Source organism: Erpetoichthys calabaricus, chromosome 5, assembly GCF_900747795.2.
Source record: "Erpetoichthys calabaricus chromosome 5, fErpCal1.3, whole genome shotgun sequence".
Taxonomy (NCBI): domain Eukaryota; kingdom Metazoa; phylum Chordata; class Cladistia; order Polypteriformes; family Polypteridae; genus Erpetoichthys; species Erpetoichthys calabaricus.
The window spans coordinates 93,649,912-93,664,300 of record NC_041398.2 but is presented as its reverse complement, the minus strand read 5'-3'; the positions used below and the strand labels follow the sequence as shown (position 1 = coordinate 93,664,300).

At 41.0% G+C, this 14,389-nt stretch overlaps 1 protein-coding gene across 1 annotated transcript in view; it reads left to right on the top strand.

The window, feature by feature from the left end:
• The window catches only part of haspin (histone H3 associated protein kinase), a 66,650-nt gene that overhangs the window by 18,055 nt on the left and 34,206 nt on the right, over nt 1-14,389 (top strand). The window contains exon 6 of the mRNA XM_028801774.2: nt 9,290-9,413. Coding sequence (XP_028657607.2) covers nt 9,290-9,413 — 124 coding nt within the window. The remainder of the gene's footprint in view (nt 1-9,289; nt 9,414-14,389) is intronic.

The window sequence follows — 14,389 nt, the reverse complement described above, 5'->3', positions numbered from 1 at the left end:
CACGGTCGAATTCCAAGTCCACAAAACACATGTAGACTGGTTGGGCAAACTCCCATGCACCCTCCAGGACCCTGCTAAGGGTATAGAGCTGGTCCACTGTTCTGCGACCAGGACGAAAACCACACTGTTCCTCCTGAATCCGAGGCTCGACTATCCGACGGACCCTCCTCTCCAGGACCCCTGAATAGACTTTTCCAGGGAGGCTGAGGAGAGTGATCCCTCTGTAGTTGGAACACACCCTCCGATCCCCCTACTTAAAGAGGGGGACCACCACCCCGGTCTGCCAATCCAGAGGCACTGTCCCTGATGTCCATGCGATGTTGCAGAGGCATGTCAACCAAGACAGTCCTACAACATCCCGAGCCTTGAGGTACTCCGGGCGTATCTCATCCACCCCCGGGGCCCTGCCACCAAGGAGTTTTTTGACCACCTCGGTGACCTCAGTCCCAGAGATGGGGGAGCCCACCTCTGAGTCCCCAGGCTCTGCTTCCTCATTGGAAGGCATGTTAATGGGATTGAGTAGGTCTTCGAAATACTCCCCCCACCGACCCACAACGTCCCGAGTCGAGGTCAGCAGCGCACCATCCCCACCATATACAGTGTTGACACTGCACTGCTTCCCCTTCCTGAGACGCCGGATGGTGGACCAGAATCTCCTCGAAGCTGTCCGAAAGTCGTTCTCCATGGTCTCCCCAAACTCCTCCCATGCCCGAGTTTTTGCCTCAGCAACCACCAAAGCCGCATTCCGCTTAGCCTGCCGGTACCTATCAGCTGCCTCCAGGGTCCCACAGGACAAAAGGGACCGGTAGGACTCCTTCTTCAGCTTGACGGCATCCTTCACCGCCGGTGTCCACCAACGGGTTCGGGGATTGCCGCCACGACAGGCACCGACCACCTTACGGCCACATCTCCGGTCAGCTGCCTCAACAATAGAGGCACGGAACATGGCCCATTCAGACTCAATGTCCCCCACCTCCCTCGGGATGTGGGAGAAGTTCTGCCGGAGGTGGGAGTTGAAGCTACTTCTGACAGGGGGCTCTGCCAGACGTTCCCAGCTGACCCTCACAACACGTTTGGGCCTACCACGCCTGACCGGCATCCTCCCCCACCATCGAAGCCAACTCACCACCAGGTGGTGATCAGTTGACAGCTCTGCCCCTCTCTTCACCCGAGTGTCCAAGATATGTGGCCGCAAGTCCGACGACACGACCACAAAGTCGATCATCGAACTGAGGCCTAGGGTGTCCTGGTGCCAAGTGCACATATGAACACCCCTATGCTTGAACATGGTGTTCGTTATGGACAATCCGTGACGAGCACAGAAGTCCAATAACAAAACACCGCTCGGGTTCAGATCGGGGGGGGCCATTCCTCCCAATCACGCCCTTCCAGGTCTCACTGTCATTGCCCACGTGAGCATTGAAGCCTCCCAGCAGAACGAGGGAGTCCCCAGAAGGTATGCCCTCTAGCACCCCCTCCAGGGACTCCAAAAAGGGTGGTTACTCCGAACTGCTGTTCGGTGCATACGCACAAACAACAGTTAGGACCCGTCCCCCCACCCGAAGGCGAAGGGAGGCTACCCTCTCGTCCACCGGGGTAAACCCCAATGTACAGGCTCCAAGTCGGGGGGCAAAAGGCCTAAGAGAAGGTTTATGGATATGGTGAGCGAGGACATGCAGATAATGGTTTTAACAGAACAAGATGCAGAGGACAGGAAAATATGGGAAAAGATGATCCTCTGTGGCAGCCCCTAATGGAAGCAGCCTAAAGAAGAAGAAGAAGACTGGACTCAATATTTACATTTGAGCCTTATATATTTTCACTTACTAATACAGTAGATCCCTGTTCTACTGTATTAGAACCTGTCTAATAATTGTTAGCGGAAACCGCAAATATTCACTGCAATTTTTATGGCTTTTTTTGTGGCAATACTGTACTGTAGAAAGAACAGAAAGCAACTGTAGAGGAAAATGCGGCTTGGGATGGTGAAAGTAACCAATAGAATTTGAAACTGCAACTCCCAGCAGTCCCTGCAGTGTCTCTGATTGGTCTTTTGCTGGGCTGTTGGGGTCAAAGGATGTCAGCGTGGCTTTTAAAAAAGGGGCCGGTGACCAAAAGCAAAAAAAAAGTTTTTGTAATTTGTGTTTCAAGTTCTTGTCTGTCTGCCTTCTCTTGGGTTACCTGTACTTATTTGTTTTGTCCTGGATCGATTTGTGTTTGGCTTCTGGATTGTCTGCCGTCTGCCTGTGTACATGAGAACTGTAAGTGGATTCATGGTCGTCCTGCAAAGAAAGTGCTCCTGAAGCCATCCACCCGTCTTCACCATTTCAGGAACTAGCGGAAGGACTATCTATTTTCATCATTACTTTTCATCCGTTGCCGTTTTTCATGATTTACTGTGTGTTTTGTTTGTGCTTTGTTGTATTTAATGTGTAATCGCCATAAGGGTAACAGGGGTGGTATCATTGTTTTTATTTCTTTCATTTGTTTTCATTACGTTCTTTATTTGCTGTTTTTACCAGTTTGCTTTGTTTATGTCTCTGTTTTTGAGTGCATGCGGGTCGGGCCAAGGCTGGTTGTGTCCCTGGAATCTCCACCATAAAAATGAATAAATCGCCGTCTTCTCAATGGTGTGAATCTTAGCGGCACCAGACCGCTACAACGTTATTCATTTCTCCTTGCTGCTGATGGACTGTGATGCATCTCCAGCCGAGTGTTTTTATGTTTTCCGTTTTGTTCCTTTTAACCCTTAAACCACCACAACCGGCTGTAGTCGTTTCCCAGTGCCATTTGCGAGCATGCAGGAGCTGATCAGTCAGTGCCATACATTCGTTGAGCAGTCAGCTCATGACCACTGCCAGCCCCTTGTGAGCAGGGGGGCTGAATACACCCCTAGAAGACGCGGACACTCCTTAAAAAACCCTCTTAAAAACGCTGATAGACTACCTTCACATTGATCCCTTACTTGCTGGGCTTACTTGCGGCTGCTCTGTTGCGTGATATGCTTCTCGCACGACGCTACGCATACTTAAAAGCCTGAACAGCACCTGTCCTTTTTGGGTGATTGCTTTGTTTCTCTCTCCTCCCCCAGGCATCCTCTGCTGCAGTTGGGGGTCCCAATCCCGTTGTGCTCCCCTATGATGTTTGCCTAATCTTTAATCGAGAATTAACTGCATACTGAGCTCGTTTTACTTCGGAAAGAAACATGTTTGTTTGAAGTGTTTGAATAAAGTTCCTGTCTCTACGATCTCCTGTGTTTCTGTGCAATTCTGTTACCCAAGTGTGACATCCTGCAGCAGTTTGCAGCCTCACTGTCCCTGGGATTGAGCCAATGCTCTAGACTAGCCTGCAAGCATCAGCGCTTACCTCTGTGTGCTTGAGTGAAGCCAGTTCAAGCACAGTTGGCTCTGTGATTTACATCCATTCATCCATTAAGCACTTGTGTTGAATTTGAACATAATTGCGAGGACGAGAAAGAAACAGTCTTATACAGACAGCACTGCCATTTATTTGTTTACAATTCAAGCACTGTGTGGCATCCATCGCGTTCATTTGTAAAAGTGTTTTTTTTTTTCCTCTCCCTTCAATGCCCTGTTCACTCTCTGATGACAATGAGATAAAGCAGCCATTAATGAGGATGGGCTTTATGCATGGGCATACATGCTTCAAAAGTGACCCTTTTTGAGACCTTGAAAATCTGGTCACCCTATAAATTACCTTCAGTGTCACATTCACCTGATATCCATAATGATCGGGGGCTGTAATAAAGTTTGCCTTTCACCTCTGTTATTCATTTGTCATAACTAAACAGCTTTACAAGTCCCACTTCATGAAAATTACTATAGCCAGACATGCTCAAGCACAGAAGTGATTATAAAAGAGTTTTATTTATTTATTTGGGACATGTTAATTGGCACTTACAAATTGTCACAGTTTGTTAATACGGAGGGTGTTTGCGTATGTGTGTGTGAGTAAGAGTGATCCCTGTTCTACTATAAAGCATGTAAAGTACAAAAAGTGCAAAGTCAGAAGTGTAAAAAGTATAATAGTGACACAAATAATAATAAAGATGGATAATGATAAAATTAAATGAATAACAATAATAATAATGATGCTAATGCAGTATATACTGTCAAAATATGTCTTTTGTGTGGTATATGTTTGAATGGGGAAACTGCTTAGGTGTATGGTCATTTACCCAACACACTTAAGCATAATGGTTTGTTTCAACAACATTTTATTCACTCGCGACATCATCAAGAAATAACATCAGGTAAGTAAGTAGATCTTGCCTGTCAACGTTCACATTTTTTTTCCTGGCTACCCCAGAAAATCATAATGAGGTGGTGCTGATTTATTTAAAGAAGGGTCAACAAAAACCCAAACACAAGCGTAACTTTCAGATTCATCAGGATTACTTTCGGTTTCACTGTCTGTTTCAGTTTCACTACCTGAAGAAAGATTCACTTCTTCATCACTGTTCATATCACCGTCAAAAGCATGCAACACCTAAGCTGCGGAGAAAAACGTTTCTAATGAGTCACCATGAGGCTATGAGAAGATGTGTCTACACTGTTGCCCAGGTAATGCTCGGGCCTGACGCTTATGTAAGACACACCTATACTGCTGCCCGAGTAACACTCGGAACTAATGCTGCTAGCACTTTTATAGCCCGAATAATCCTTGGGGCTAATACTTGCGCGAGATGTGAATTTATAGTTGCCCAGGTGACATTCAGTACTAATGCTTTTAACACTGTTTTCATAGCCCGAGTGATGTTCGGATCTAACGCTAAGCAGGTTAAATAGCTGAAATATCTCCACACTACCGAATTCCTTGGACCCTTCCTTTCAACAATGCCCTCATCTTTTGAGACTTTGAGTCCGTTGGGGTGTCTTCTTTGGTAATGCTGATTTTTGTTTTGTTAATATTTTCTGTCGTCATTTTCTCTTATCTTGCTCCCACTCCTAACATACTGGTCTGCACAGCTGCACATGTTCTGCTGCCAGCTGCTGCCACTATTACACTCAGTGCTATGTGCATCAACCTAACCTGATGTAGCTGTAACTCTGTTCTAGCCACATGATCGGTTCGGCACTATTCTCATTATCATTGGCTTTTTGTGTTGTCTGTCAAAATATGGACGGGATGAGTTCTATCGACGTTGTGTTGATCATGTCTTAACTTTTCCTCAGTAGAAATATATTTCATGATAATTATCTTTACCGTTTTATTGTCTAGCCCAAAATATATATAATCAAATTTCATATTATTCCTACTAATTATCTGTTGCAATTAAAAAGAATACATTTTCCTGTAAAATTGTGTCTTGCAATGACCAGCAACAAAAGTCAAATCACTAGGACAAGCAGAGACCCAGGCCCCTCCTGGACCCTGTGATCATCAGAGGTGTCTGTGTGCAGAGGGTGCAGACCTATAAAATACCTGGGAGTGCAGCTGGATGATAAATTGGACTGAACTGCCAGTACTGATGCTCGGTGCAAGAGAGGACAGAGCTGACTATACTTCCTTAGAAGGCTGGTGTCCTTCAACATCTGCAATAAGATGCTGCAGATGTTTTATCAGACGGTTGTGGCGAGTGCCCTCTTCTATGCAGTGGTGTGCTGGGGAGGCAGCATAAAGAAGGACACCTCACGCCTGGACAAACTGGTGAGGAAGTCAGGCTCTATTGTAGGAATGGAGCTGGACAGTTTGACATCTGTGGCAGAGCAACGGGCACTGACCAGGCTCCTGTCAATCATGGAGAATCCACTGCATCCACTAAACAGTATCATCTCCAGACAGAGGAGCAGCTTCAGCGACAGACTGCTGTCAATGTCCTGCTCCACTGACAGACTGAGGAGATCGTTCCTCCCCCACACTATGCGACTCTTCAATTCCACCCCGTGTAAACGTTAACATTATACAAAGTTTTTGTCTGTTATACCTGCACTTTTATCACTCTTTAATTTAATATTGTTTTTTATCAGTATGCTGCTGCCGGAATATGTGAATTTCCCCTTGAGATTAATAAAGTATCTATTTTATCAAATTGATCTAATGCAGGAATGTTTAAATTCATGGACAATTGTATATAGCATGTTCAAGATTAAACAGCTCAATTGATGATGATGTCTTCTTATTATTACTACTTATTTTTTGATTGATGTCTTTAATCAAGGCAACTTACAACATTTGAGATACAATTGGTTACATTACTTTTGCTATTACATTTGGAGCATAGGCAGGTGAAGTGACTTACTACTTACTCACGCAGTGTCAGTAGCAAACCTTGAACCAACAACCCCAGGGTCTGAAGTCCTAGGTCCAAGGCCTTAATCATTACACCACACTATCTGCTAATAATATTAGTCCTTGGTTTAAAAAAAAAACAAAACTAATATTGCATACACAAAGGCACTTAGTTACATAGTACTTGTGATGCACCTGATTAACCAATGGCAGTATAACTGAAGCTCATTAACTTTGAAAATGTCCTGGGCAAAGCTGGGTAACACAGTGAATAATGAATAGAGTCCAATTTCAGGTCAACATCCAATTTTTGGTGTCTGAACGGCATGGTAAAGGTTGTTTTGAATTATTCATTATCAATCCATATGGTTATGGAGCATGGGAGGATGCATTCATTGACCATTCTATAAAACTTGGACTGCGCATTTGAGCTTTTTTTGATAAGCAAAGTTATGTTTTCATCCTGACTTAGAGTGTGGTTAATAGCGGTGACAAGAAATTTAAATTATTCCACTCTTTTGATTGTGCCACAATTTAAGAGTCTTAAGTTCAGAGTCTCTCACTCATGCCTGCCCAATTTCATTCTCTGACATGTTTCTCAGAAAGTCAGAGATACTGAGGCATGTGGCATAGCTCAGGTTCATACAGAATATTTCTGAGTAAAGAAGGTCTGATAAGATTCTGGCAAATGGTGAGTGACAATTTCACAAATGAAATCCTGGGGTAAATACCCAACGAGTCCAAATTGTACAAAATTTAGAGGAGTTCAACTGATATGTTGGTAGAGTAAACAAGTTGAAGGGATGAAGAAAATCTGTGACACACTTGAGATAGATAGTAAAGAATTAGATATTTAATTGTTTATATTGTTCCTTTATATGAGTGCCACTGTTCGGTTTAGAGACTGTGCTTTCTCCCTCGTCTACTGATGGCTCGCTGGCAACACATTGCTGGCTGTGGTGTATTTTCAATTGGTTGTCATAGTTCAAGTAATTTTTGTTATTGCCTCCTACTAGTGTTTTATGACTACTTGCTTTTATCAGAAATGTGAATGATCATTTATTGTATTTTTTTGTTAAATCGTTAAGTTTTTCTCATTTGCTGTGTCATCATTTATTCTCTTAAAAAGTACTCCATAAAATATTCTTACATTCTGTGCTCAAGGAATTAAGCTGTTTTGTATATAAAATGTAGTGTTTACTAATTGCTAGGTGCTTTTGCTGTTTAACCGCTTAGGCACAAGGTGTCCCTCTGGGGAAACAAAGTTGTTTGTGTATGTTGCAGTAAACACATAAGTCAAATGAAAGCAGTAATGGTATTTTTCTTTCAAATAAATAAGTACTTTCTTTGTTGTCTGTTCTCTTTCGTTATTAAAATATGTGATTTACACACATACCCTAGGATATGCAGCAACTTCTTTATACATTGTTGCACACAAAGCTCGAGTCAGATTCTGAACACAGTTTTGACTCTATTGAGAGTGACATATTTCCTCAACGACTTGATACTACACTTGATTTGTAAGTACTGCTTTTTGTATTACTTTGAAGTGTCGAGGCATACAGTTTTACAGTTCAAGCGCCATGGGTTCAATTACCATACCTGGACACTGTCTGCTGCTCATTCCTCCCTATTTTTACTGTGCTTAATGTTAGTGCAGTGGTCTTTCAATTTCAACTTGTTTCTTAGCATACCTGTGAGTACTGATAAGATGTACTTGAGCCCCTTGAAAGTTAATGTGAGGACCCCTCCTTTTGATCAAATGTCACTGTATTACACCACTCACATCACTGTGTTGTGAGCACATGAGAGAAAGAAATGTGTAAACAGGTAATGGCTTGTTCATCAAATAACCAAACCCAACCTACAATGCTTGTTTTGAGATATTGTTTGTGCAAGAAACTAATTGTTTACAAAAAAGAACACTAGGCGTCCAAACCGGAAGACACCTTATGCTAAATGTTATATCTTTGCAGTGCAATGGAATGGGAGATCAAAACTTGGTACAATGATAGCTGACAGATTGGGACTGATTGATTACAGGCTCGTTAATCATCAAATGTCTTGGTTATATGGTGTAAAAGCCATTTTCTTGGAGAGAAATCCCTAAAGTACTATTTTATTGTGTTTTATGTAGTTGAAATTAGTGTAAACAAAGTTTTTTTTATTCCTAAAAATACTTTCTTTTAAAGTAGCATTTGAAGAATTGTACTTACTCCTCCTCAGACATTTGCAGCTCCTTTATTATATATTTCCAGAGTAATGGGCATTTACTTTTGGTTATGTAATATTGGTACAATATTTACAATAACCATGTAGGTCATAAGGGTTAAACTGAAGCATTTTATTTATAGCATATGCCTTCTAAATGTTGTTTACTTCTGTTTCATTCTGAGCACCTAAGCCTTCTCAACACTATTGGCTTTCAAATAATGCAACCTGCTTATTCTGCACCTGCTGTGCATTTTTATTTATATAGTTAGATGTTACAGAACAAGAAAATTACAGTATTTGCAGCGTGAAGATAAATAGATGAAGATATGCATTTTTGGCTTTTTTTTTTTTTACCTCAAAACTTAATGTTTAGTATCACTCTTTTCTTTACTCAGAAGGATAGAAATAGTGTAATAAATGAAACAATGGGCTGTATTCTACATGGGTTTGAAGTTTCTACATCTGATGCATGCTGATGCTTAACGGTTACCCAGTCTACAGTGCATATGTTATTATAGCTGAAGGAAATATGACAGATAAAGTTTGATTGTGGCTATATTTTTACAAGGTTTTTATAAATCTCTCCCCCAAAAAGCAAAAGCATAGACCAAAAATAGCACGAATCCAGCACCTATCTAGTAATTGGTAGTTTATTTTCATGTTGTTGCTTTAATTCTTTTGTACTGGCTATTACACAGGTGCCAAATCATGTATGCTTTTTGATTCACAGTGAAGAAAAAGTGCAATATGATTTGTTTTGTAAAATTTTTTGTATGGTTTACTTGTATTAAGACACATTAAAAGTTGTATTCTTTTTTTTAAGGTCTGATTCTTCTGTGTTTGTGCCTCCTACACCATTGCAAAGGTTTGTCACCAGACGCAGGAAAATAGTAAAACGTAATAAAACTGCTGCAAATAAAGGCCCATGGGACTCGGCATTCAAACAGGTAAAGTTCTCCCTATTAAATTCTATTTCATGTGGGTTGCAAAATATGTGTGTATTATACCTTCTTGTTTAGTGAAACACAGTCATATTGAAGTTTTTTTTTTTTTTTTTTTTAATTTATGAATAGCAATTTTGAATAGGACATGTACAGCCATATTTTTAACATTACTGAGCCACAAGATAACTATTTTTTATATTTTATTTAATTTTAAATCAAGAAAGTAACAGAGTATACAGTCCAACAGATCAAATTTACTGATCTTATATAACAACCAGTAACTTCAAAGTCAATCTAGAAAAAAACACCAGAGAATTTTTAAAGAAGAAAACCGAGAAAAAAAAATTAAAACCCCAACTGAGAGAGAGGAGAGACAAGAGCAAAGGAAAAAAAAAACTTTTTCCTCCTATATGAATGCTTATTTAATTTTTTTTTTTCATAACTCTTGCCATGTTTTAAAAAGTTTTTTTTTACAGATCATCTAAGGAAGATAAATCTACATGCTAGTAGTATGGTATAGGCTATTACTATCAATTGGTTCTTTTCCACCTTAAGCCTGTCTGGGAACACTGCTGTTAATGTGTTAGGAGTTCTTATAACACCAAGGCTGCCTAATAAGTGTTTATAGATTTTGTCCAAAATTATGTTAATTTGGTACGTTCCCAAAACGTGATCTTGGAGCTAGACTACAATACTTAAAAGTTGAATCTTGCCCTGGATACATTTTTGGAACCATTTTCAATGAGATAAATGTGTTTTATGAAAAAGTTTAAGTTGAATTATTGAGTGCTTTGCACATACAGAGCTAGAACATACTCTATTTTTGGCTTAATTCCATTTTTTTTTTTTTTTTTTTTTAAAGATTTTAATTGAAAGCTCCTTTTCCCAATCTACCTTAGGATCATTGAAGGGAAGATCATTTCATTTGTTTTTATATATTGTTTGTGTCTGAGTCTTCATGAACTTAGTATTGCTTCTGGAATATTAATAGTTGAAAGGTCTGGAAAATTGGGTAAGCTTCTTTTAACAAAAGTTCTAATTTGAAAATAGTGGAAAAATTGTGTTGCTGGAAAGTTAAATTTGAAGTGTAATTGTTCATAAGATGCAGAAATGTTATCTATACAGTTCTCTAAGTGTGTTAATCCTAAGTGTTTTCCAAAGGTTATATTGTGTGTAAGTTTGAGAAAGTTGAAAAAGGTAATTTTCGTGTAGAGGAGCAAAATATAAAAGCTGAGCTTCCTGGTCCTGTATCGGCCCCATATTCTGAGTGAATGGTGGACAAATGGGTTATTGGTGTATTGATAAGTTAGTATTTACTGCAGCCCAAATCAGGGCATATAAAGAATAAGAGTGAGATTTACTTTCCATTGCTGAATAGGCTAGTGTAAATGAATTCATTTGTGTTAGGTAGTGCCATGACACCTTCTGCTTAAGATCTTTGTAGAGTTGGCTTTTGAATGCTTGGACATCTCAAATTCCAGATAAATGAGGTTATAATTGAATCTTCCTATTTTAAGAACGATTTGTTGGTGTATCTAGGGAGGCTAGATGTTTATCTTGATAGTATTGATTCTCCCTGCTAAGGTGAGATGGAAGGTAGACTATCTGTTAACATCTTACTTATTTTTTTCCCCAGCTGTTACCAAAATTATGTTGAAAAAGATCTTTATAGTTACTTGTGATGTTTATCCCTAGATATTTAACCTGTTTTGATAGACTGTCCAGTCTAGTATGTTGTATTAGAGAGTTCACTGGAAAAAGCATTCTTAAGCATTAATTAAAATTTGTTTTAAGTCAAGATGTCTTTTGAAATTCTGCTATTGTGTTAAGAACTAATAGTAAATATATTTGTGGGTCTGAAGCATTAAGTACAATATCATCTGTATATAGTGTTATTTTCTGTTTGAGTGCTTTTTTGATAACCCCCTTTATCTCTGACATAGTTTAAAAATGAACAGTAAATGGCTATTGCTTAAAGCAATGGTGATAAAGGGGACCCTTGTTGAGTGCCATGTTCTATTTTGATGTAGTTAGTCATTTTGTTGCGGGGAACTGAGGAGTCTGGACTGGTATAAAGTACTTTTATCCATGCCGATATACGTATATGGGCCAAACCCGAATTTATGTAATTTGACTTTGTCAAAGGATTTTCTGTGTCCAAAGACAAGGTCTCTGGTGTGAAGTTTCATTTTCATGTAATTTCATATTACATTAAACAGATGCTGAAGATTTAAAGCCAAGTGCCTGCCTTTAATGAATCAGTTTTGGTCTTGTGATATTATAGAATGAAGCGCTTTGTCCATTCTTCTAGCTAAAGCTTTGGAGAGAATCATAACATCATTATTCAGATATGGAATTGATCGGTATGATGCCCAATGTAGCAAGTCCTTACTTTTGTTTGGAAAAGCAGTGATTAATGCTTGATGAAAAGTTTGAGAAAAAACTTTGTTGTCTCTAGCTTCTATGAATGTTATTACTGTAATAGTAATGTAGTTACAGTTTTTATATACAGCACTGTGCAAAAGGTTTAGGCAGGTGTGAAAAAATGCTGTAAACAAAGAATGCTTTCAAAAATGGAAGTGTTAATCATTTATTTTCATCAATCAACAAAATGCAGTGAATGAACAAAAGACAAATCTAAATCAAATCAATATTTAGTGTGACCACCCTTTGCCTTCAAAACAGCATCGATTCTTCTAGGTACACTTGCACACAGTTTTTGAAGGAACTCGGCTGGTAGGTTGTTCCAAACATCTTGGAGAACTAACCACAGATCTTCTGTGGATGTAGACTTCTCACATCCTTCTGTCTCTTCATGTAATCCCAGACACACTTGATGATGTTGAGATCAGGGCTCTGTGGGGGCCATACCATCACTTCCAGGACTTCTTGTTTTTCTTTACGCTGAAGATAGTTCTTAATGACTTTGGCTGTATGTTTGGGGTCGTTGTCCTGCTGCAGAATAAATTTGGGGCCAATCATACGCCTCCCTGATGGTATTGCATGATGGATAAGTATCTGTCTGTATTTCTCATCATTGAGAACACCATTAATCCTGACAAAATCTCCAACTCCATTTGCAGAAATGCAGCCCCAAACATTCAAGGAACCTCCAACATGCTTCACTGTTGCCTGCAGACACTCATTATTGTACCTCTCTCCAGCCCTCGACGAACAAACTGCCTTCTGCTACAGCCAAATATTTCAAATTTTGACTCATCAGTCCAGAGCACCTGCTGCCATTTTTCTGCACCCCAGTTCCTGTGTTTTCGTGCATACTTGAGTCGCTTGGCCTTGTTTCCACATCAGAGGTATGGCTTTTTGGCTGCAACTCTTCCATGAAGACCACTTCTGGCCAGACTTCTTCGGACAGTAGATGGGTGTACCTGGGTCCCACTAGTTTCTGCCAGTTCTGAGCTGATGGCACTGCTGGACATCTTCCGATTTTGAAGGGTAATAAGCTTGATGTGTCTTTCATCTGCTGCACTGTTTCCTTGGCCGACCACTGCGTCTACGATCCTCAACGTTGCCCGTTTCTTTGTGCTTCTTCAAAAGAGCTTGAACAGCACATCTTGAAACCCCAGTCTGCTTTGAAATCTTTGTCTGGGAGAGACCTTGCTGATGCAGTATAACTACCTTGTGTCTTGTTGCTGTGCTCAGTCTTGCCATGACATGAAACTGTCTTCCACAAACTCACCTTGGTAGCAGAGTTTGGCTGTTCCTCACCCAGTTTTAAGCCTCCTACACAGCTGTTTCTATTTCATTTAATAACTGTGTTTCGACCTACGTGTGACATTGATGATCATTAGCACCTGTTTGGTATAATTGGTTGATCGTACACCTGACTATAATCCTACAAAATCCCTGACTTTTTGAAAGTGTACCTATAAGAATTGATGCTGGTTTGAAGGTAAAAGGTAGTAACACCAAATATTGATTTGATTTAGGTATTTCTTTTGTTCGCTCACTTTGCATTTTGTAAATTGATAACAATAAACAATCATTTATATTTCTGAAAGCATTCTTTGTTTACAGCATTTTTTCACACCTGCCTAAAACTTTTGTACAGTACTGTATATGTATATATATAATATACACACAGTAGAGTCTCGCTTATTCGACCTATGCTTATCCAACATTCTGTATTATCCAACGTTCCACTGCAAAAAAAAAAAAAACTGCATCAATCGGCTACAAGAACTGCAAGTTGCGAGCATGACCGTAGTCTATATTTTGTTGCCAAGTTCTTTTTTTCAGTTAAATTTTTCTGTTTTGTTGTAAAACATGATTACAGTGGATTATGTGGCCAGCCCTCTCTGGTGTGTGTGCGTGTGTCTCTCTCTCTCGCTGGCGTGTGTGCACGCGTGTGTCTCTCTCTCTCTCGCTGGCGTGTGTGCACGCGTGTCTCTCTCTCGCTGGCGTGTGTGCATGCGTGTCTCTCTCTCGCTGGCGTGTGGGCACGCGTGTCTCTCTCTCGCTGGCGTGTGCACGCGTGTCTCTCTCTCGCTGGCGTGTGCACGCGTGTCTCTCTCTCGCTCGCGTGTGCACGCGTGTCTCTCTCTCGCTCGCGTGTGCACGCGTGTCTCTCTCTCGCTCGCGTGTGTCTGTCTCTCTCGCTCGCGTGTGTCTGTCTTGCTCGCGTGTACGCGCGTGTGTCTCGCTCGCGTGTGCGCGCGTGTGTGTCTCGCTCGCGTGTGCGCGCGTCTCTCTCGCTCGCGTGTGCGCGCGTCTCTATCTCGCTCGCGTGTGCGCGCATCTCTCTCTCTCGCTCGCGTGTGCGCATGTCTGTCTCGCGCTCCTGTGCGCCTGTGTGTCTCTCTCGCTTGCGCACGTGTGCGCCTGTGTGTCTCTCTCTCCCGCTCTCTCAATGCACAGGGAGAGACTGAACACGTGCGGAAATCATCGGCGTGCACAAACCGAAAGGGAAACTGGCTTGTTCGTATACCGAGTGTGTGGTCGTGAACAGATGCAAAAGTTTG